General features: G+C 37.9%; 1 protein-coding gene across 1 annotated transcript in view; it reads right to left on the reverse strand.

Annotated features, from left to right (window-relative positions):
- Positions 1 to 23318, reverse strand: part of LOC124775938 (NFX1-type zinc finger-containing protein 1-like) — a 346822-nt gene that overhangs the window by 239619 nt on the left and 83885 nt on the right. Inside the window, exon 7 of the mRNA XM_047250783.1 lies at positions 17550 to 17743. Within this exon, the coding sequence (XP_047106739.1) occupies positions 17550 to 17743 (194 nt within the window). The remainder of the gene's footprint in view (positions 1 to 17549; positions 17744 to 23318) is intronic.

Here is a 23318-nt window from a genome sequence, read left to right on the forward strand (position 1 = left end):
GGTCTATTCAGGAGGTGGCTCAGAGAGCATGAGCACTCATGCTCGCTTGCTGCCTGGGCAGTGAAGGCTTGTGGTAAATGGTGCACTTGGTCATTATGTACTGCAGAGGAAGTGGAAACTGTGTGCTCTCTTCAAATGAATGACAATACATTAAGTTTGCCATAGTTTTGAATGCAAGTTTATACACATAATGGCACAGTGCACATAATGGCACAGTGCTTAAAATGGAGAGTAGCTCCTTTAAAACGGATAAAAAGCAGCATTATGGCTGGTTTAGGAGCTTCAAAGCGAAGGTAGACACATTAGTATCAATTTTAATAAACATTTTTGGAACAGTGATCAAAAAGCTCGAAATTTAGTGCAGACGTCAATGCAAGATGCTTTTAATAGTTTCCACAATGTAACATCGTCTCAAAATATGGTAGAAAACCCAAAGAGATTCTGGTTGTACACCTGTGGCAAAAAACAGTCTATACCGTCACTGCGCGATGGCGATAGAAATGTTACCGATGATGTTGCCAATAAAGCGGAATTGCTAAATACAGTTTTCTGTAATTCTTTCACGAAAGAAGACGAAGTAAATAATCCAGAATTCGAAACCAGAACAGCTGTTAGCATGAGTGACATTAAAGTAAATATCTTAGGTGTTGTGAAACAACTCAAATCACTTAAGAAAGGCAAGTCTTCTGGTCCAGATCGTTTACCAATCAGGTTCCTCTCAGAGTATGCAGACACAATAGCACCTTTCCTAGCAATCTCATACAACCCCTCACTTGTCGAAAGGTCTGTTCCTAAAGACTGGAAAGTAGCACAGGTCACATCAGTATTCAAGAAGGGAAATAGGAGTAACCCATTGAATTACAGACCCATATGACTGACCTCAATTTGCAATAGGATTTTGGAGCATATACTGTACTCGAACATTATGAATCACCTTGAAGAAAATTACTTATTGATACATAACCAACATAGATTCAGAAAATATTGTTCCTGTGCAACACAGCTCTTTATTCCCATGAAGTAATGAGTGCTGTCAGCAAGGGATCTCAGATCGATTCCATATTCCTAGATTTCCAGAATGCTTTTGATACCGTTCCTCACAAGCGACTATTAATCAAATTGCTTACATATGGAGTGTCGTCTCAGTTGTGTGACTGGATTCGTGATTTCCTCTCAGAGAGATCACAGTTCATAGTGATAGATGGAAATCATCGAGTAGAACAGAAGTGATATCTGGCGTTTCGCAAGATAGTGTCATAGACACTCTGCTGTTCCTGATTTATGTAAATGATCTAGGGGATAATCTGAGAAGCCCCCTTCGATTGTTTGCTGTCTAGTAAAATCATCTGACAATCAATTCCAATTACAAAATGATCTAGAGAGAATTTCTGTATGGTGCAAAAAGTGGCAATTAGCACTAAACATAGAACCCACATGGGTACTAAAAGAAATATGATAAATTTTGGGTATACGATAAATAGCACAAATCTAAGGGCTGTCAATTCGACTAAATACCTTGGAATTACAATTACGAGCAACTAAAATTGGTTAGACCACATGTATAATATCGTGGGGAAGACGAAACAAAGACTGTGATTTGTTGGCAGAATACTTAGAAGATCCGTCAAACCCACTAAAAAAACAGCCTACATTACACTTGTCCGTCCTCTGCTGGAATATTACTGCACGGTATGGGATCCTTACCAGGTAGGATTGATGGAGGACATTGAAAAAGTGCAAAGAAGGGTATAGAAGTAGTATGAAAATGGTTCGATGAACCCTCTGCCAGGCACTTAAGTGTGAATTGCAGAGTAACCATGTAGATGTAGATGTTCATGCACCGTATTAAATTATACGCATGTATGATCCATATCATATGTTTGGCAACTCTGGATATCAAAAACAAGTGGAGGTCATGCAGCAATTGCATGTTACTAAAGCCAATGAAAATTACTGAGAAAAGTTATTAAAAAAACCGAGGAACATTCCCCTTCTGGTTCCAAAAATCTCAAACTTCGATTCATTGATGAATAACACCTTTTTCCACTCTTCCTATGTCCAATTACAATGTATTCTAGCCCGTTCAAGTCTCCTCTGTTTATTTATGGACCTTAAAGGGGGTTTTGTTGCCGTGACACATCCTTTCAAGACAGCTTCAGTCAGTCTCCTCTTTACTGCTGCAACAAATATTGTTGCCGTGTTCATTTCTACCAATTCTGCACGAATTTGTGGCGCTGTTTCGAATCTGTTTCTCTTACTGGTAATTCTGATATATTTATGAACACTTTTAGTTGTTTTATGAGGTCGTCCTGGTCATGGTATGTCCTTATTGTTACCTGTTATCTTCTGGTGGTGAAGGGTGTATTCCGCTCCCCCTGTAGACACTCTACACTGTTTAGCAATTTGGCGAATAGATAAACCCGCTTGGCTAAGTGCTACAATTGCAGCACGTTTTTCTATGGCTATCTCCACTCGTGGAGCCATACTAACAATGTGCACACTTCAGTGTCACAAAGGAACTGACGTGCAGGAACCACATGTTATGTATTGTAGCAATGCCTGCCATTCGCTGCAGACATCACATCACTGCAGGGAACAACAGAGGCGCACCTAATGTGGTATCCGTTGGCAAATAGGTAAACAAAAATATCAGATAGGTACATAATGTTAACGTACACAAAATTGTTTGTTGGATACTGTTGTATCTCGATGACTACAAACAAAAATCATGATGTGTACAACTTTTGTACTATTCCTTTGCTTCCTCAACTGTACCCAAAGTATTAGACCTAAACTACAGAGAACTAAATGTCATTTAGTGGGTGTATTGAAATTAATGAGCGGTAGTGTACCTAAAGTCAGTGATGTGTGACTTATTTCAGAAAAGACATCAGTTATTATATAGGAACAAATCTCTAGTACTCTGTTGGAAAGACCATCAAATCCAGATGAGCATTTATTTTTGGGAAAATTTATAATTTTCTTGATTTCAGAAGGAGAAGTATGTGAGACATACATGATTTTATGTAAGTTGTCTGTCCAACATACCACTCTGATAGTTCTCTTGAACTGCTTGTCTTTAATTTTTTCTGCTACATTTATGAAATGATTATTAAGCATACCTACTATCTGTGATCATTTATAGCCCTCCCATTCAAGTCAATGGTGATGTTATCCTGTTATGCAGCCCATTGTCCTGTCTCTAATTTCACTACCTTTCATACAGACTCAAGTTTGTTGTCAGAATTACTGAGTTCGACATACTGTGCATGTTCCTCGGTTTTTTTAATAACTTTTCTCAGTAATTTTCATTGGCTTTAGTAACATGCAATTGCTGCATGACCTCCACTTGTTTTTGATATCCAGAGTTGCCAAAAATATGATATGGATCATACATGCGTATAATTTAATACGGTGCATGAACATCTACATCTACATGGTTACTCTGCAATTCACACTTAAGTGCCTGGCAGAGGGTTCATCGAACCATTTTCATACTACTTCTATACCCTTCTTTGCACTTTTTCAATGTCCTCCATCAATCCTACCTGGTAAGGATCCCATACCGTGCAGTAATATTCCAGCAGAGGACGGACAAGTGTAATGCAGGCTGTTTTTTTAGTGGGTTTGACGGATCTTCTAAGTATTCTGTCAACAAATCACAGTCTTTGTTTCGTCTTCCCCACGATATTATACATGTGGTCTAACCAATTTTAGTTGCTCGTAATTGTAATTCCAAGGTATTTAGTCGAATTGACAGCCCTTAGATTTGTGCTATTTATCGTATACCCAAAATTTATCATATTTCTTTTAGTACCCATGTGGGTTCTATGTTTAGTGCTAATTGCCACTTTTTGCACCATACAGAAATTCTCTCTAGATCATTTTGTAATTGGAATTGATTGTCAGATGATTTTACTAGACAGCAAACAATCGAAGGGGGCTTCTCAGATTATCCCCTAGATCATTTACATAAATCAGGAACAGCAGAGTGTCTATGACACTATCTTGCGAAACGCCAGATATCACTTCTGTTCTACTCGATGATTTCCATCTATCACTATGAACTGTGATCTCTCTGAGAGGAAATCACGAATCCAGTCACACAACTGAGACGACACTCCATATGTAAGCAATTTGATTAACAGTCGCTTGTGAGGAACGGTATCAAAAGCATTCTGGAAATCTAGGAATATGGAATCGATCTGAGATCCCTTGCTGACAGCACTCATTACTTCATGGGAATAAAGAGCTGTGTTGCACAGGAACAATATTTTCTGAATCCATGTTGGTTATGTATCAATAAGTAATTTTCTTCAAGGTGATTCATAATGTTCGAGTACAGTATATGCTCCAAAATCCTATTGCAAATTGAGGTCAGTCATATGGGTCTGTAATTCAATGGGTTACTCCTATTTCCCTTCTTGAATACTGATGTGACCTGTGCTACTTTCCAGTCTTTAGGAACAGACCTTTCGACAAGTGAGGGGTTGTATGAGATTGCTAAGAAAGGTGCTATTGTGTCTGCATACTCTGAGAGGAACCTGATTGGTAAACGATCTGGACCAGAAGACTTGCCTTTCTTAAGTGATTTGAGTTGTTTCACAACACCTAAGATATTTACTTTAATGTCACTCATGCTAACAGCTGTTCTGGTTTCGAATTCTGGATTATTTACTTCGTCTTCTTTCGTGAAGGAATTACAGAAAACTGTATTCAGCAATTCCGCTTTATTGGCAACATCATCGGTAACATTTCTATCGCCATCGCGCAGTGACGGTATAGACTGTTTTTTGCCACAGGTGTACAACCAGAATCTCTTTGGGTTTTCTACCATATTTTGAGACGATGTTACATTGTGGAAACTATTAAAAGCATCTTGCATTGACGTCTGCACTAAATTTCGAGCTTCCGTGAAACTTAGCCAGTCTTGGGGATTTTGCGTTCTTTTGAATTTGGCATGCTTTTTTCGTTGCTTCTGAAACAGTGTTCTGACGTGTTTTGTGTACCATAGTGGATCAGTCCCGTCTCTTATTAATTTATGTGGTATGAATCTATCTATTGCTGTCGATACTGTATCTTTGAATTTGAGCCATATCTGGTCTACCCTTACATAATTAGCTTGGGAGGAATGGAGACTCTCTCTTAGGAAGGCATCAAGCAAATTTTTATCTGCTGTTCTAAATAGATATACTTTGCATTTAATTTTAGTGGTTTTGGTTGATATGGTTTCGAGCCTCGCTACACTGACCTTGTGTTCACTAATCCCTGTAGCCATCATGATGCTCTCTATTAGATAAGGATTATTTTTGGCTAAGAGGTCAAGTGTGTTTTTGCAACCATTTACAATTCATGTGGGCTCATGAACTAATTGTTCAAAGTAATACGATCCACCCTTCAGATCACACATATATTGCACAATCTTTAGAAACGCTTTACTTTTGTTACGATTTATCTTTTTTATTGTATTAATTTTTATGCTTTGTTTAATTTTTGGCAATTTATTTCAGCAATACAATTTTGAGTAGCTTACTTGCCAGTTTGTCCAGCCGTGGAATTCCCCAATTTCATTGTGCTTCAGCTGTATAAGTCATGTTAGGTTATTCCCTGAGAAGAATCCCCTGGGGAATTCACCATACTGACTGCTTTGCACCCTGCATGGTGCTCATACATAGTGAAAATGATTAGTTACCTTGTTGGCTCAGGTAAGGACAGTGAGCAATTCATAAGGTGTTAAGTATTGCAAAATTGTGTCAATGGAAACAAGAAATAGTGATAACGATCCCACTACAACTAAGAAATCTACAGCAGTTGTGTTTAAATGTAAGAGGTGAAAACAAAAATAGAGAAACGTCTGGGAAACTAATCCTGAATTGAAAAGTTGGTTGTGCACTGTTGAATCAAACTCTGAAAAGGAAACATGTAGAACCTAAATGGATAATTAAAAAAATCTACTCACCAAGTGCCGGCAGGAGCACATGCACATAAAAGGGTTTAACTTTTACAAGCTTTCAGAGTCAGTGGCTCCTTTTTCTGGCAAAAGAGCTAGAGGGGAAGGAGCAGGGGTGAAGGAAAAGGACTGGAGAGGTTTAGGAAAATTGGTACAGTTCAGAAAAGTCACCCACAACCCTGGGTCGGGGGAGACTTATTTGGACAGATGAGAAGGAAAGACTGATTGTCCAGTTGTTAGATATCAAAATTCCTTCTCATCCTGTCCAGTAAGTCTCCCCTGACCCAGGGTTCTGGGAGGCTTTTCTGAACTGTACCCCTTTTCCTAAACCTCTCCAGTCATTTTCCATCATCCCCCTTCCTTCCTCTTCAACTCTTCTGCCAGAAAGAATGAGCCACTGGCTCCGAAAGTTTGTAAAAGTTAAACCTTTTTCTGTGTGTGTGTTCTCCTCTGCTACTTGGTGAGTAGACATTTTTATCCATCCATTTATATTATATTGTCAATAATTGATTATTTTCATTGTTATAGCTGTAGAATCTGTAACATTTACTTTTGTATCTGAATTGCATTTTAAAAGTAAAAAATTGTCAAAAAAGCAAAGGTGGTGCTGTCTAAAAGACAGACAACTTTGCTGTCATTTGTGAAGTCAGCTGCAACTGATCTTTAAATAATCAGGTTCACAGTGCTGCAATTAAATTGGCAGGCTTCATGGCAGAACACAATCATCCTTTCAACATTGTAATCACCTATAGGGTGTAGTTAAGAGTCGCTTTTCTGATTCTAAAATCACTGGCTCTACACATTTGCATCACACTAAATGTTCCCAGATCATATAGAACATTATAGGAGAGAGTCATAAGAGCCAACTTGCAGAAAAACTGAGACATACAAAATTCAGTGCTCTTACTGTTGGGTCAAGAGACATAGGATCTGTTAAAACATTGTGTGGCATGGTTACATATTTTGATAAAGACACAAATAAAATTGAAAGTAAATTTTGGAATACTTGTGAAAATTTTAAGCAGGGTGAATACGATAAGGTAGATGAGGAAGCAACAAGGTAGATGAGGAAGCAACAAGTAAAAGCCTTTATTCTCAAGTAATGCTTTCATTTTCTGAGTACAACATTTATGAAAACAATATTATAGGATTTGCTTCTAATGGTTGTAATTCTATGATGGGATCAAGAGACTCTGTTGCTATTTGGTTACCTGAAAAATGTCCTTAGACTAATTGAGGGGGTCAGCACAACAGTGGTCTAAGCCACTTTTTTAAGAAATAGAGAAACAGAAGGTCAAAGTTATACAATTGTGGTTTATCTTGGAATTTCGAAATCCCACTTTTTTTGGTAGTGATGTATTCAATGACGATTGGTTAACTTAAGCACAATGTTATAAAGTCTTTTGTGAATTAGTTTTAGAAATAGTGCAGTTTTTATGAGGCACCTGCAATTTGTTTTCTTGGTTGGACCACTGTTGCATTGACATTTTTGTGTACATGAGAAAGAAGAAAACATATTATTTGAATAAATGTAATGTAATTAATCATATGTTCATCCTAATAGTTCTTTTACAAGTTTTAATATGAATTTAAAACACATTACACAAAGTAGTTCTGTCAGTAAAATATTAAGATTATAAACTTATCATTACAAGCAAGAGCTTTCTTTATCAGTATACTTTTTCAGTATGTGTTTTGCAAGATTACACAGTAGGCCTACTATACATAATCAGGAATATCAAAAATGTCTTCAGTGTCATCCTCCACAGTATGTTGTATATTATCATCTTCCTCAGTTCTCTTTTGAGATACCAGAGTATTGTAAAATGAATGGTGAATGGGTAGAACATATTTCAAAAGGTCATTAATATCTTGTAAGTTTCTTTGGGTTTATTGGCCTTGGGTTGGAATATTTTGGTACTAGCTGAACATGTTGTAGTCCAAGGGTGTGTTTATTTTTTCTCTTTTGTCCTTTAATGATACTCACATATGCACCTTGCTCTATACCATCTGAATAACAATACCTGACACAATATTTCCATGGTTGTTCAACAGAGACTTTCAGCATTGAAATGCGACTGAAAGCAACAGGTTCTTCATCCCCAGTAAATTTACAATTAGTTATTTTATCAGTTAAAGGCTTTGAACTTACGAAATCAACCTGTTGCATTTCAGTTACATTAAATTTTCTTTTACCTGTCCTAGTATTTCTTCTTTGAGTCCAAAGTCCCTATCACAGGGTAGGTAGCTATGACCTGATATTAGATACTTGTGAACTAATTCCTTAACATATTGTTTGTGAATAAGTTGCAACCAAAAACATACTAAGGATGTATTCTTATTTTGAGCAAAACAGTTATCAGAATACATGATTAATTTATCAATATTTTGAAGATTGTTGGAAGTATATTTAATTAAACATGATATTATTTCATCAGCACCCCGTCCTACAATATGTTCTGGCCATACATACATGTGCACATCATCTGAAGTACAATCATGCACACAACAGTTGTAAGTCCACAACTGTCTCTTGTAGAAAACTTCACTAGTGTGTAGATGGGGAGTAGGCAGAGCTTGTTGTGAATCAAATGCTGTCACTTTCACAGAACTGTGGTCTTTAGAATAAGCTGTATCAGTCTTTATATTATTATATGCCTGTTGTGCTTTTAATTGATGCAAATCTAACTCTTTTTGGACATTAGCTTTTTCAACATCTTCCTCCGCATGTGAAAGTTTTATGCGCAATGAATCACACACCTTGCATGTGTCAGTAGATGGTGAGGAAAAAGACAGGTTGAATTTTGTATTTAAAATATCCCTGTAAATATACTCACTAACAATATCTTCAGGATTATGTACCTGTTGCATCCAAGTAACATACAGTTAATACATCATAGCTGCATTAAGATCTCATGCAATGGAAAACTATTAATAGGATTTACAACTAAATTGGACTGATGATCACTACCTTTATTGGGTCTATTTCCAAGTCTTCCACGACCATCTTGTTTTGGTGTCTGTTTCCATGAAACTGCCCTCGAAAGTCTACCATTACTGATTCCAAGATAAGAAATCAAAGATATGAAAGCCTGTTTGCAAACTCTTTCATCACAACCATCTAACGAAATATAATACTCACGGGTGTGTTGTCTCCTGCTCTCATTTCCACTTGCGCCATATATTTTCTTCACTAGGTTTACTTTCACACACACACTAATATATGCATTTTATAAACTAGTTTTCATTTGTGGACTTTCTTGCCTGTTCTCCCTACATATTCTTCTCCTGCATTTCTTTTCCTCTTCTTTATGTTCCTATCCCAGGAATGTATACCCCTTGCCCTTTTCCTTCCACAGTTTTCCACTGTTTCTTCATTATTTTCATTGCTCGAGACATCACTCTCGCCCTGAATGTCAGCCATACTTGATGTTATTACACGTGATCCAGATACTGACCTGTCATTGGCTGTTTGAGGTTGGACCAATGTTGCACTCAAACAAAACAAAGTTTGTTTGAGGGAAGAAATTAGTGGCTTCTAAATAATATGTACGAGGTGATATTGGTCTATGCCGCATGATAGAAAGGTAGTTCACCTCACTAGACAACAGATGGCACCAATACCTCATTTTCCGTATTGGAGAGGGTTAGACCACTGTTGCACCAACCTCCTCAATTGTTCTCAAATGCAAATGTATAATTATTCTCAAATGTATAGTACTTGCTTCACATATGTGCCAGTCAGTGAAGACTGTAAATGTCATCCAAGACATTGTGAAAACCTGGCTAGAAACTTTCATAACCATTTTAAAGCTAGTGTTAAGACACAGGCACAACTGCTTGAATTTCAAAAGTTTTTAGATATCAAAGTTCATAAATTGGAACATCCATCACAGTCAACATAGCTGCCTTTGTGGACCACTGTAGTGAGAATTTTAGAACAGTGGAATGTTTTGCATATCTATTTTGATTCTAAATACCTAGAGGAATAAGTTCACCAGTCACTCAATGACAATTTTTTGAAATTATTTTATTTTACAGAAAGTCACAGATTAGTATTTCCAGAGTGGTAAAGTTGTTAACTGTGGTGTCACCGCCAGACACCACACTTGCTAGGTGGTAACTTAAATCGGCCGCGGTCCATTTAGTACATGTCGGACCCGCGTGTCGCCACTGTGTGATCGCCGACCGAGCGCCACCACAAGGCAGGTCTCGAGATACGGACGAGCACTCGCCCCAGTTGTACGGACGACATTGCTAGCGACAATACGGACGAAGCCTTCCTCTCATTTGCTGAGAGACAGTTAGAATAGCCTTCTGCTAAGTCCATGGCTACGACCTAGCAAGACAATTCAGAAACCCAAAATATACAATGATTTGTTACCACTGCTTGCAGCCCGGTCTTTTAAACAAAGGAAGAGAAAAAAACTCCCTCTCTTACAAGTCTTATGCCAAAATTGCCAAGAATAGTCCCTCTATATGATGATGACCATCTACAACAAATTTATGACAACTGGAGGAAACTTCCTACAGCTAAAATAAATGAAAATATTAAGAACTACTCCGAAATGGACATGTTTTGGCGGAACGTACTCAATATAAAATAATTATTAGATGAGAGAGAATTCCCAGCTCTGCCAGAGTTTGTGCTCTCATGTGTATCCCTTATACATTCAAATGCTGACCGCAAAAGAATTTTCAGTAAGATCCATTTATACAAAAAAGAAAAATAGGAATAGGCTCATCACCTCCACAGTGAATGGATGTTTGCTTGCGGCAAGTGAGTGAGGAGTACCAGTTCATGCAAAAATTTTGTTCCTATGGAAAATGCTCAGTAGTATGAAGAAAATACAGTTACATTCGTACCATCTACTTCCAGTTCTTATGTTCATGACCCTCCAAAGGAGGAAGATGATGGTGATGATACATTCTACTTTCAAGTCTTCTTCCATGGTAAGCAAATAACGAAGCAATTTTTTCATATAGTTTTATGATCCCCATTTAATTTTTATAAATTGTTTCCTAATAAAAAAATTAAGGATCAGTAGCATTAAAATTTGGAGCAGTTTGCATGAAATAATGACACTTATTTTTATGTGGTACCAGTATAAAGCACAGGCTGAGGCTAGCCAGGAGTTCTATCCAATGCACTGCAAGAATCATAACAGCACTCTAATTTCATTATCATATTGAAATTATTCTTCAAGTTTGTCGGTAGTTGCTAAGTGCATTCATTATGAAATACGGGACGATGATTACAGGATGGGTAATTTGCACTCAATTTTAAGCAAAGTTTCACAAATCTCATTATTTCTGAGGTCAATGCAGATACTGCATTCAAAATGGGTTGTGAATGGCATTACTAGTAAAGAAGTGATAAATTAAAATGGCACACCTGATGTTGAAGTGTTATTGCATACCAATGCAAACAGAGCTCGTTTTTCACACATCTAAGTGCCTATCACGTCATACCCCCGAGAACTATGCACCATACAGTGATATACTCTCATGTTCAGAAAAAAAGAACAACTTGAATGACCAGAGATAGGATGTTTCTAATCACAGGACATGTACATTAGTATGTTGCAGAAATGATTAGTATTTGAACCATGTCGGACCTCAGGTTCATGTTCAACATCAATATTGAGGTGCAACACCATCTACTGTAAAAATGTGCCTGCAGTTTCCATTGTCGCTATAAACCGAAGGTAATGGATGATTGTGACTTAAGCAGACATGCAGGATGCCTCGCAGGTGTCTGCACAAATATTACCGTCAAACCAGTGAGTTTGAAAGACTGTGCATTATTGGTATGAGAGAATGTGATCCATCTATCCAACAAATTGCTGTTCATGTGGGATGAAGTGTTTCAGCAGTGCAACAGGTACATGCAGAATGTTTCACGGAAGGATGTAGAACATAAGGTGATGGGTCAGGTCATATGAATCAGAACACCCCCCCAAGAAGATCGACACCTCATCCGAATGCCACTGCCGGTCAGATCTGCCTCCTCCTCGGCTCTGGCATGACAGTGTGACACATATACATTATCAGGGGTGACAGAGTCCACAGCTGTTTATCACAGCATGGGATACATGTGCATCCTCCACTTCTCCACATACCTTTGATGAATATGCAGAAGCATGGTACACGGGGCTAAGGTGTACGGGGTGACACAACTGGGGTCAGGAATGGCATCAGATAGTGTTTTCAGATGAATCCAGGTTCTGTTTGTTTGAAAATTATGGCCGCATTCTGCATGTCCAGGGCACTGTGACTAGTGTGACATATTTGGCTATACCACAGGAGGACATTCATGCCTCATATACATCTATGCCATCACGCATGGAACTGGGCCTTATATACATCTATGCAGTCATGCATGGAACAAGTTATCAGGGCCCATGGCAGACCCTGTGTCCACTAGGTAACCAGACACATGCTGAACTGAGGTGACTGAAATGCTATCATTTATATAGAACATACTAATGAACATGTCCTGTGAATATGAATATCCTATCTCTAATTTGTTCAAAGTGTTCTGCTTTTTTTCTGAGCATGAGTGTAATTTTGCAGGTGCATTCAGTGGTGTATGTAGATACTGTCTGCAAAGTATGTTGCAAATAACATTAGTAGTAAAAAGTAAAAAACTAAAATGTCACGGCAGATGCAGATGCTAGACCACATCAACAGCGAAAGTGTAGCAAGCAATAAACCTTTTTTCCTTCCATCATTTTGTGGGGGCTGTCAATGAGAAAAAGTTTCTTATACGTTTGAAGTTATGTGTGAAGTTTGTTGGAAGTTGCTAAGTGTTATTATTTTTGAGTAATGGATAAACGAAGTTGGAATATTTGACTGCCATCAGATTCAAAACAAATACTTAGTTTCTAATTGTAATACTTATTATAGAGTTAAACTTAGCTTAATCTTACTGAGTAGATTATAACAGCATGTTAAAGTTTCAAATTCAGTCAATAATTATGTGAAATATTGAAAATGAACTTTTTGTTGCCCCTGGAAGCCACCAGCCCCTGGAAGCCACTAGATAGGCCAATTGCAACAAAAAAACCCAGGACGGACACCCAAAAATAGACTTTATATTTTAGGTTGTAAATAAGCATGATCCCTTAACAAAATGTACGATAATTTCGATGCAATTGTGTGATCCAGTAATGTTGAAAGGTTGATAATGCTCTTGCCAACACACACATTTCTCTTTTCCTTTCACAAGATATTTTAATCCCCCTCATGACACATCATTTTTTACATGGCTGTTTAATTTCCTTTCTGATTAGTTTATGAGGAACGCTATTTACAAATTTATGTCAGTAGTTGGTTCATTATAAATGTTATCCCAAGTCATTTTTTGTAAACTATTCTTAAATGCTTTTACCTGCCATCTGGTTCCACCTCAACAGTTGCAGAATCACTGCAGAAAGTCTACACACAGGAGCACGGAAATACCCCCATCATGCGATATTAGTTGGAGGTGACTTTAACCTACCGGGTATAGACTAGGACATCGCAAGTGGTGCGAAAGTCTTGTGAAGTAGTTATGAATGCATTTTCTGAAAACTGCCTGGAACAGCTATTTCAACAATCCACGCACAACAGAAATATTTCAGATCTTGTAGCAACAAACAGGTCCCACTTTGTCGACAGTGTCAGTACAGAGACAGGGATAAATGATCATTATGTTATCATAATAATAATGGTTACTAAATTTATAAATCCATCAAAAAGACTAGGAGAGGTTTTATGTTAGGAAGGGCAGATAAGCAACTGTTGGCCTCCTACTTAGGCAATGAATTGACATCATTTGGTTCCACTGTAATGAACACAGATGAATTATGGGCATGGTTTAGTAACAGAATTTGGACACTGCTAAGGAAGCTGAGATTGTTGCACCCTCAGTTCAAAGTGCTTTGATATCAATGTTGAACGGGAACTTGTGGGCAATACATCTGGTGTCTGTTATCCAAACAGTGAGCTCAGCCTATTGGAAGAGAGACATAACTTTATTGAAAAGGAAAGAGACAAAGGAAAGAGACAACTTAAAAGTGAACATAGAAAAAACTAATATTGTTCATTTTAAACCAAGTGGTCCAAACAGAGAAAATGCTGTGATTGATGAAATTCTACCAAAAACCTGTACAGATTGTAACTTCTTGGGTTTATGCATAGATGATTGGCTTCCATGGAAGCATCAAGCTGATTATGTCTGTAAAAAAATAGCACCCAGTCTTAATGTATTAAAAATTACCACATCTTAATTCTGAAACCCTAAGGACTGTATATTATGGATTAGTGTGCCCTTTCTTGTCTTATGGAATAGTACTGTGGCATGGAGCATGCCAAACTAATATGAAAAGGGTTTTCATACTGCAGAAGCGAGCCTTCAGGATCATAGCAGAAGTAAAACCAGAAACTTCTTACAAGCCCCTATTAATTAGACACAATATTCTCACAGTTTATGCCATGTATATACTAGAAACTATAATGTTAGTGAAAGTAAACACTAAGATCACAAAAAGAAACATGGATATTCACAACAATAAAACAAGGCATAGAAAATACTTTCATATGGTTACCACAACATTAACTTTAACAGCTAAAAGCCCCTATGCTAAAGGAGCTGTTTTTAATAACTTGTTACTAAATGATGTTAAGATATAGATGTGGGATACTTTTAAAAAGCAAGTCACACAGTGGCTTATCCAAAAATGCCATTATAACTTGAATTTATTGTGAATTATAATGTAACAAGAAATAACATAAAACTAAAACAATGTAATTGTAAAAACTTTATACTTAGCTGAAAACGCACATGTATGTAAAATTATGTGTTATGAGCAATAAATTGAATTGAATTGAATTGAAATGAAGCTCTGTGTGTGAAATTCTTATGCATCTATATGGATAATAAATAGAGATGGCACCAGTAAATTGTACACTAAACAACAAGCTCAGTTGTGATTTCTCTTTGTTTTTGTCTCCAGATATGACAGACAGCAAACTTGGTGGATATTTCACTCAATACTCCCCTTTGACATTATCATCTGTGGTAATGCAACTGGGGTGAAAAAATTATTTATTCTACAGAAGCAAACAGTAAGAACATAGTGTAAAGTTGGTAACCGGAAATTTTGCAGAAGCCTCTTCCAGGGACCTAGAATTCTAACACTTACATACCAATACATGGTATATTAAGAACAGTGTGATTTTCTCATATTCTGCAGAACTCTAATGTCTTTTTAAACACTTAAACACGTATTAACTCTTGACAGTGACATTACATAAAGTCTCTGTTTGAAATATTAGATAAGCCTAACAGCTGAATGGTATAAGACGAGGAAAACTGTATAATAGGTTCCTATACTTATTGCCAACAAAAAATGAAAAGGACACATCAAGGACCTCACTTCACTACGTGTAAACCTGCCCCCAGACAAGAATGCCTTTGCAATCTGCTTGATAGGTGTTCTATTGGGCAGCCAGGTGCATAGTTCTGTATGGTCACCGAGTTACTTATACCCACTGTTCCAGTGTGTATCACGGATCACAGTCCAGGTAATCATAATACAAGTTGCACGCATCCATTGGCAGTATACCTCCATCCATACTAATATTTGTACCCTTGGATATGTGTTGAGCAGAGGAGTGTATGTGAGACAGTGTCTTCTACATGTCAGAGCAGGAGGGTGGTTATGGATAGTATGTCTCCTAGTGAATTGTTATCCACCACTTAACTGGTGATTTGCTGGACTATGGTCCAATCTAGTCACTGTTTTAATCTGAAACAGTTAACGGAAACCTACATTAACCACAATCCTTCAGATCTGATTCTCAAAATATGTTCATGAAACAGTTTCATGAGAAGAGCCCAGTGCTTACACTGCCTTCAAGATGTAGTATCCACTCACAACTGGCTGTTATCAACTGTGGTGATATTACATGTCTTGCCTGGATGTACTTGACTGTTACCTGGAAGACACAGTATGACGACCTCTTAATCAAGTGAAATACCAAACTAATCAATTCACTTTGGTGACAGGAACTTTCTCTTCAATACAACACATATCTAATTTTGAACTGCTCATGAGTGTATTTTGTTGAGATAAATACGAACAGAAATAGTGAGGTATACGTAAAGTCCTGGAAAATGCCTTGTTCTGTTTTTACCTATTCTGATTTTCTGGATGTGAAACTTATGGGGTGGAATTATGTGTTGTTACTGCTCTACAATGATATGCTATTTCATTATGTATAAGGGGCAGTCAACTGAAAACGAGACAGATGGAAAAATGTAAACAGTTCTTTATTTCAAAAATAACTGCCAGAACTGTTAATACATTCACCCCACTGCGAGACAAGATGATCGATGCCTTCATGGAAAAATGTTTGCGACCACCTGCAGAAGCCTGATTGAACCTTGATGTGCACATCTTTGTCTGAAGCAAATCTACGGTCAGCAATATCTTCCTTCAGGGCTCCAAAAGTGTGGAAACTGTGTGGGGACAGATTGGGACTGTATGGAAGATGTGTAAGGGCTTCCCAGCAAAGCTTCAGCAGCATAACCCAAACAACCCTGACAGCACGTGGGCAGGCGCACATGATGTTCTTGATGGAAACAACTGCTTCACAGCCTATGCCACCTGGACTCTTTACACCAGCACAACCTTTTCCAAACTGCGCAGCCAAGAGATCTCCCTGTTAGTCTGTTTCCTCCACCCTCACATCCACTTCCCTTCTCTTGCTCCAGTCTTTCAGACAACTTCTATCTTACCAGAACATCTGCTGTATAGTTCTCTCGCTTTACCCCCCTCCCATATGCCCCTAGAACAACCCACCGATACTACACCTAGCAGTCCACTATCCTGTCCCCAAGTTCTGCACTGGCATCCCCTACCACTAGACTGGCAAACCTCCCTCGCCCCACTCCCATCCTAGCAAAGATTGCTGCTCACTTCAGACATTGTCGTAGTCAGGATTTAGTGCCCAGAGATAATACTGGTCACGTGTACGAGTTGTGATTGTGTGAATGTATTGGAGTTGGCTACATCTGCTGATAAACTTATTTCCATATCTGACTAATATCTAGCAGGGTTTTTCATTGTGCCTGTCTGCCACTTAATGCCTCTTGTATGTGGTGAGTAGCAATCTATCCTTTTCGTATTGTTGTTATGCCATCCTGGATTTTCCCTTATTTAAATACAGTTATGAGATACCCCACACACATGTTTGTCTAGTCTTCTTCCTTTTCTTTTTTTCACTTCATGTTTATATGGTCATGATGATGGTTTTTCAATTTTTAAATAATTTTTTCTCTCAATTTTTGGTCATTCTGCTGCCTTGCTCATTCTAATTTCATATTTATTTCTACTGGAAGTATATTTCCATTTGTGATTGTTAAATTACCACATTTTTGAATAACAGTATAGTAGGATTATGTTATTACCTACCAAAATTGTATCTAAATTTCATTTGAGATATTATATGGCAGCCTTATGAAAGTTACCACAATAAGCATTTAAAAGCTGAATACAAACTATTCTTCATATCACATTGTAATGACTACATTTTTTATACAAAACAAGACTTACCAATTATGTAAAAGCCTTCTTTAGCTCTTGAGAGGGCTACACATACTCTGTTTTCAACTTTAAGGAAACCAATCTTGCCATCCTCATTGCTCCGTACCAATGACAGTAAAATTATTTTGTTTTCTTCTCCTTGGAAGTTATCTACAACAGTTATTCGAATGTTTTGTAGTGCACCAGATTCCCTTCTCAGCTGTAAAATTTAATGCAGTGGCAGTGAGACACCATTTTCCATGTACATTATACCAGTCTACACTACAATGAAAACTCATTTTACAGCATCACTATTTTGTGCAGTACCTTTAAAAATTATTTTTAGTTTACAGAGAAGCTTACGTTTATATAGGAAAATGTTTATTGTTTTCTGTTCACAATCATAAAATCAGTAATTTATGTTATGTTTGACAACCCTGGTAAGTATCTGTAAGTACTGTCGTATATCAATATATCCTCTTGGGTCACTGGGGCAGGACAATATAGTTGCATGTGAATGTTCATTTCTGTTTGTTCATGTTTGTTATCTCTGAGGAAGGACATTGTCTGAAAGCATATCCACATGCTCAATCTCATGTATGTGCTTGTCTATCACTCAATGCCTCAGTTATGTAATCAGCAGTTGTCTTTACTCTTTCCATGATTTGTATTTCAACCAGGAATTTTTCTATCACATCAGCATGATTAACAGGATAGAAAGGCCACAAACATAAAATAAAACTCTACGTTAATAAATACATAACATTGAATACAAATTAATCTCAGGACTGCGTATTAGTACCATTACTCGATAGCCCTAAATGATTTCCCACATCGTGTGTAGTGTTTTACTTCACTGCTTGTGTTATTCTAGGGAGATTCTTCATTACCTCTTGATATTTTTTGGTCATGCCTTCGAAAGGCTATGACAGACCTCTTCCCTGATCGTTTTGTAATTGCTGTAATGTAATGCAATACTACTTCCCTAATTGTTCTTGAGTAGTATATGAAGACCACTGATATTCATAACTCGCATACGAGGTGCTACCCAAAATATCTGAGAATTTCATTGTATCAGTCAACCCAGAAGCAGAATAAGATTCTGCCGCTAGATGTATCGAGGTGCACATCATAACTACTGAGACACAAAGTTGCGTTGTCTTTGGTACACACAGTTGTGAATTGCAGTGGTGCATGTCGGGATGTGTTTCAGTGCTTCTGCAAATTGTGAAATGGATAAAGTGAAGGAGCTACAGATTTTCATCAAATTCTGTTTCAAGCTAAAGAAAACTGCAGCCGAAACCTGCCACATGCTGACAGAGGCATTTGGTGAGAGTGCACTGAGTCAAGCAAGAACATTTAAGTGGTTCAAGAACATCGAGGAAGGGCAAGAATTTGTGGAAGATGGCAAAACATTCTGATTGACTTCAACATACACAACACCAGAAATGAACATGAAAGTAGGTGATGTGATTCACAAAGACCAAAGGCTGATAAATCACGATGTTTGTAACAGACTCAGGCTGTGTTATGGCACATATCAACATATTATAGCCAACAAACTAAACACAAGAGGAAATTGCAGCGAAGTTCATCCCTCACCTTCTCAGCATCGACCAATGAAACCTCAGGATTCAGACATGCACTGAGCTGCAACCGAGAATTCGAGAGTGTCTAAAATTCTTATCCAGTTTCATAACAGATGGTGAATCTTGGGCCTACAGTTATGACACTAAAACAAAGCAGCAATCATCACAATAGTAAAGACCATCTTCTCCAAGGTGATAAAAAGCTCATAAAGTTCATAGCAACATGAAGTCAATGCTGATCATTTTTTTTTTCAACATTCAGGGAATGGTGCATTAGGAGTTTGTTTCAATTGGTCAGACTCTCAACAGGCAGTGATCAAAAATGGTTGGTACCAACTGCCAGAGTTATGGAAAAAGAAAGACTGGTTGGTGCATCATGACAACACACTTGCACACTCCTCACTGGTTGTGAAGGAATTCTTGGGCAAAGGCAACACTGAAATGGCTTCCCATCCTCCCTACTTGCCGGGCCAAATCCATGTGATTTCTACCTGTTCCCTGAGAACCCCACTGAAAGGGCGATGCTTTGACTCGACTGAAGACATCCAAGTGGAATCACAATGGACCCTTCACTCCATGGACTTCCAGGAGTCCTTCCAAAAATGGGAATAATGCTGGAATTGTTGCATATGTGCACGAGGTGTCTACTTTGAAGGTGATGGAGGACATTAAGATGCATTGTATAGTTTTCTGATTTTTACAATGAAATTCTCAGATATTTTGGGTAGCACTTTGTATTGTCCATAAATATAACTACACATCACTAACTGGATGACATTACATTTGTATCAACATCAATACCAGTGTGAAGTTTGTACATAGAACAAATGAAGCAGCAACACTTTCTTGGTCTGAATCATGACAACTTTTTTCTAAATTATTGGCAGTTCTTCAACTTAGGTTGTTGGTAATCGGAACTTCCATATTCCCACTCATGCAGGTACTTCCTCTCATTGAGTTACTCAATCAAGGTCCCATCTTGGAGACAAGTGTTGTCTTATGGCATAATTCTCAATATACAAATAAAATAACACATCTGCAAGATATATGAGCTTTACTGTACAATAACTCATTTTATGGTTTTTAATTTGTGAATGTCATTCTGTGGTAAGGATATTTAGGGATACACATAGCTCCTCTGGAATGATACGTAACACAAGTGTTACACAGATACACAAAATTTCATTTTTCAGTGACAACAACACTCTCATCGCAAAAGAGTAAAACTCCTAACATAAAAAGCAAATGAAACAATTAATGAACATCTACAAATTTTCAGTGTGCGTTAACATAACCCTGAATGTAAGGAGAGCCTTAAATGATGATAGCTGTTAGCGAAAGATCACTTGGATTGGTAATGCTACAAAGACGATTACCTTGAAAACTACTGCACACTAATAGTACTCTCCCAATACTTTACAAATAAGTGCAAAAACTGAAGCTAGTTTTCCTCAGCATTTTTAATAACTGCTATGAATTTGTGATTAGGCACTACTCAGGGAATGACGATGATGACAGAAGTAATTTCCACAATTATTAGTGTGAACAGAGTAGCACAAGTCGCAATTTGTTGTTAGTATAGACACACGTATACTCCATAACTGAGGGGTCACTGTGGATAACTGTTATGCGGAGAGCCTGGATTTGATTCCCTGTACTGCCAGACATTTTTCTTTGGTTGGAGGACGAGAATGGGGCACACTCAGCATCAATTCAATTGAGAAACTACATGACTAGGTAGTAGCAGCTCCAAGTTATAAAAACTGACAACAGCTGAAAGAGAAGTACAAAGCCTCCACATTCCTAATACATCCAATGAAGCCATTGGCAGGGAATGACACAGTGCTCAGTGGGCACTGATGGACCTGCCAGGGCATGTGGCTGGAATTTACATTTCATATATAAACATTTTCCTCTGGAATACAAATCTAAATGACAATTTACTTGAATATTTTAAATCTGTAGAAAATACTATTTTACAGTATTATTATTGAAGCTTTACAAAAAATAATTTGCATTTCTTTCAACCTGATGGTACACAATATACATAACCTAAGGTTTGCATGAATTAACAAAATTCAACATTTTTGATCTGAAGAAAGAAAAATAGAACTTATTCAAATGTTTAAATCAACAAGACAAAAACTTTCAATTGGAACATACTGCACATCAATAACTGAACACTGGTAACATAAAAGTAGTGTCTTATATAATCAAATTGTTCCAAATTACCATCTTTCTTGTTCAGTAAGTAAACATATCTATTTAAGTTTAACTGAACACAAGTAATGTCATTTAATCACTTTTCTTTGTGTTATTGTATGTTAGGTTTGTTGTTGTTGTTGTTATGGTCTTCAGTCTGAATACAGGTTACTCTTGCCTTGCACAAGCATCTTCATCTTCAAATAACTACTGCAACCTACTTCCACGTGAATCTGCTTACTGAATCCAAGCCTTGGCCTCCCTCTACAATTTTAACCTTTCACACTTTCCAAATTGACTATCCTTTGATGCCCCAAGTTGCATCCTATCAATTAATCCCTTATTTTAGTCAGGTTGTGCCAAAAATTTCTCTTTTCCCTGAATTTGATTCAATACCTCTTCATTAACTACTTGATCTATCCATGTATTATTTGGCATTCTTTTGTAGCACCACATTCCAAAAGCTCCAATTCTCTTCTAGTCTGAACTGCTCATAGTCCACATTTCACTTCTGTACATCATGTATATATGTTTCATTTTTTCTCCATTGAAAATGACATGCTTTGTTCTATTCACTAGGAATTCTCCAATCCAGTCACACAGCTAGTCCGATATTCTGCAGGTTTGTATTCTGTTGAATAAGCAAGTATGGCAAACTGTCTGAAACACCTTCCAGTAGTAAACGAACACAACACTGACTTGGACACAAATAGGTACAGCCTTCTGAGTTTTGTTGATGAACAGAGTGAGCTGGGTGTCACACGATCATAGTTTGATTCCTATACAGGAGACTGTTTCTCTCCAGAAAGATCATACTACATTAGTATAAAAACATGCTCCAAAAATTGAAAACAGATTGAATTTAGGGATATAGGCCCATAGTTGTGCACATCTCTTCCACAAATCATCTTGGAAATTCGAATGACCTGCACTTTTTTCCAATCACTCAAATCACTTCATGCTTACAGCAATTTACAGTAAAATTCTGCTAAAATAGGAGCAAGTTTTTTCGCTTACTGTATGTAGAATTGCAGTAGCTTGCACTGATATCTGGCATATCCCAGTCTCATATGTCACACATTCGCACTTCCTACTAATGCAACTTCACATATTAATAGATCTTAATGTGCACATGACCCCCCCCCCCCCCCCCCCCAAATAAGAAAAAAGTTAAAAAGGAATGAAAAACATTAAGCCTATTATTTAGAGTATTCTTGTCTCAATATCCAGCTAAAAGACTTAAGACTTCAACTGTGTGATTTGTAGTCTTATTAAAATTATTTTGCACTGATAATATCCTTGTATGACTCAACTTCAATTACATTTCATAGCACATACTTCTTTCAGGGACCCATCTAGCTAGCCAACCACATTAGTGCCTGTTTCCATAATGTGGGGAGACACACCTGCCAGATATTTAATCCATCTCAAGGACAGGCAATGGCAACCAGTGTGCTGGCTGGAATGAATGTGGTTTCTATGCAGTTTTCCACATCCACTTCTAGCTGTGCCATCTGGATCCTTCCTACAAACACCAGCTTTTTTTTAATACATCCTACATTCCTGTACCCCTCCCTACCTTCAACCTTTGTTAGGTCACTGTCCTTCGCCTAACCTATACGTAGGTGATACCCTTCCCTGTTCCCATACCAGCATTAAATGGCCTTCTATTACACCAACGCACCCAGTCTTTTTACTCCTCTCCTTTACTCCCCCCCCCCCCCCCCCAATCACCCAAGTGGCTCTAGCTGCCCCACTCTCCTCCCCACCTCGTCCCTGTGTGCTCTCAGAAGCAGTACTCTACCGTCCCCCACCCCTACCTTGCCTATCCCACCCCTGGTTCCTATCATGCACTGTCGGTCAGAGTCTGGCCCCAGCAGCCAGAGACGGTGATCATGCGGGCGTGAGTTACGTTTGTGTGAGTGTGTGTATGTTGTCTAATTCTTGTGTTGTGCCTGTCTACTTCACTTCATACTTCTTTATCCACACATATGAGGTCTGTTC

The sequence above is a fragment of the Schistocerca piceifrons genome, chromosome 2, assembly GCF_021461385.2.
Source record: "Schistocerca piceifrons isolate TAMUIC-IGC-003096 chromosome 2, iqSchPice1.1, whole genome shotgun sequence".
Classification (NCBI taxonomy): Eukaryota; Metazoa; Arthropoda; class Insecta; order Orthoptera; family Acrididae; genus Schistocerca; species Schistocerca piceifrons.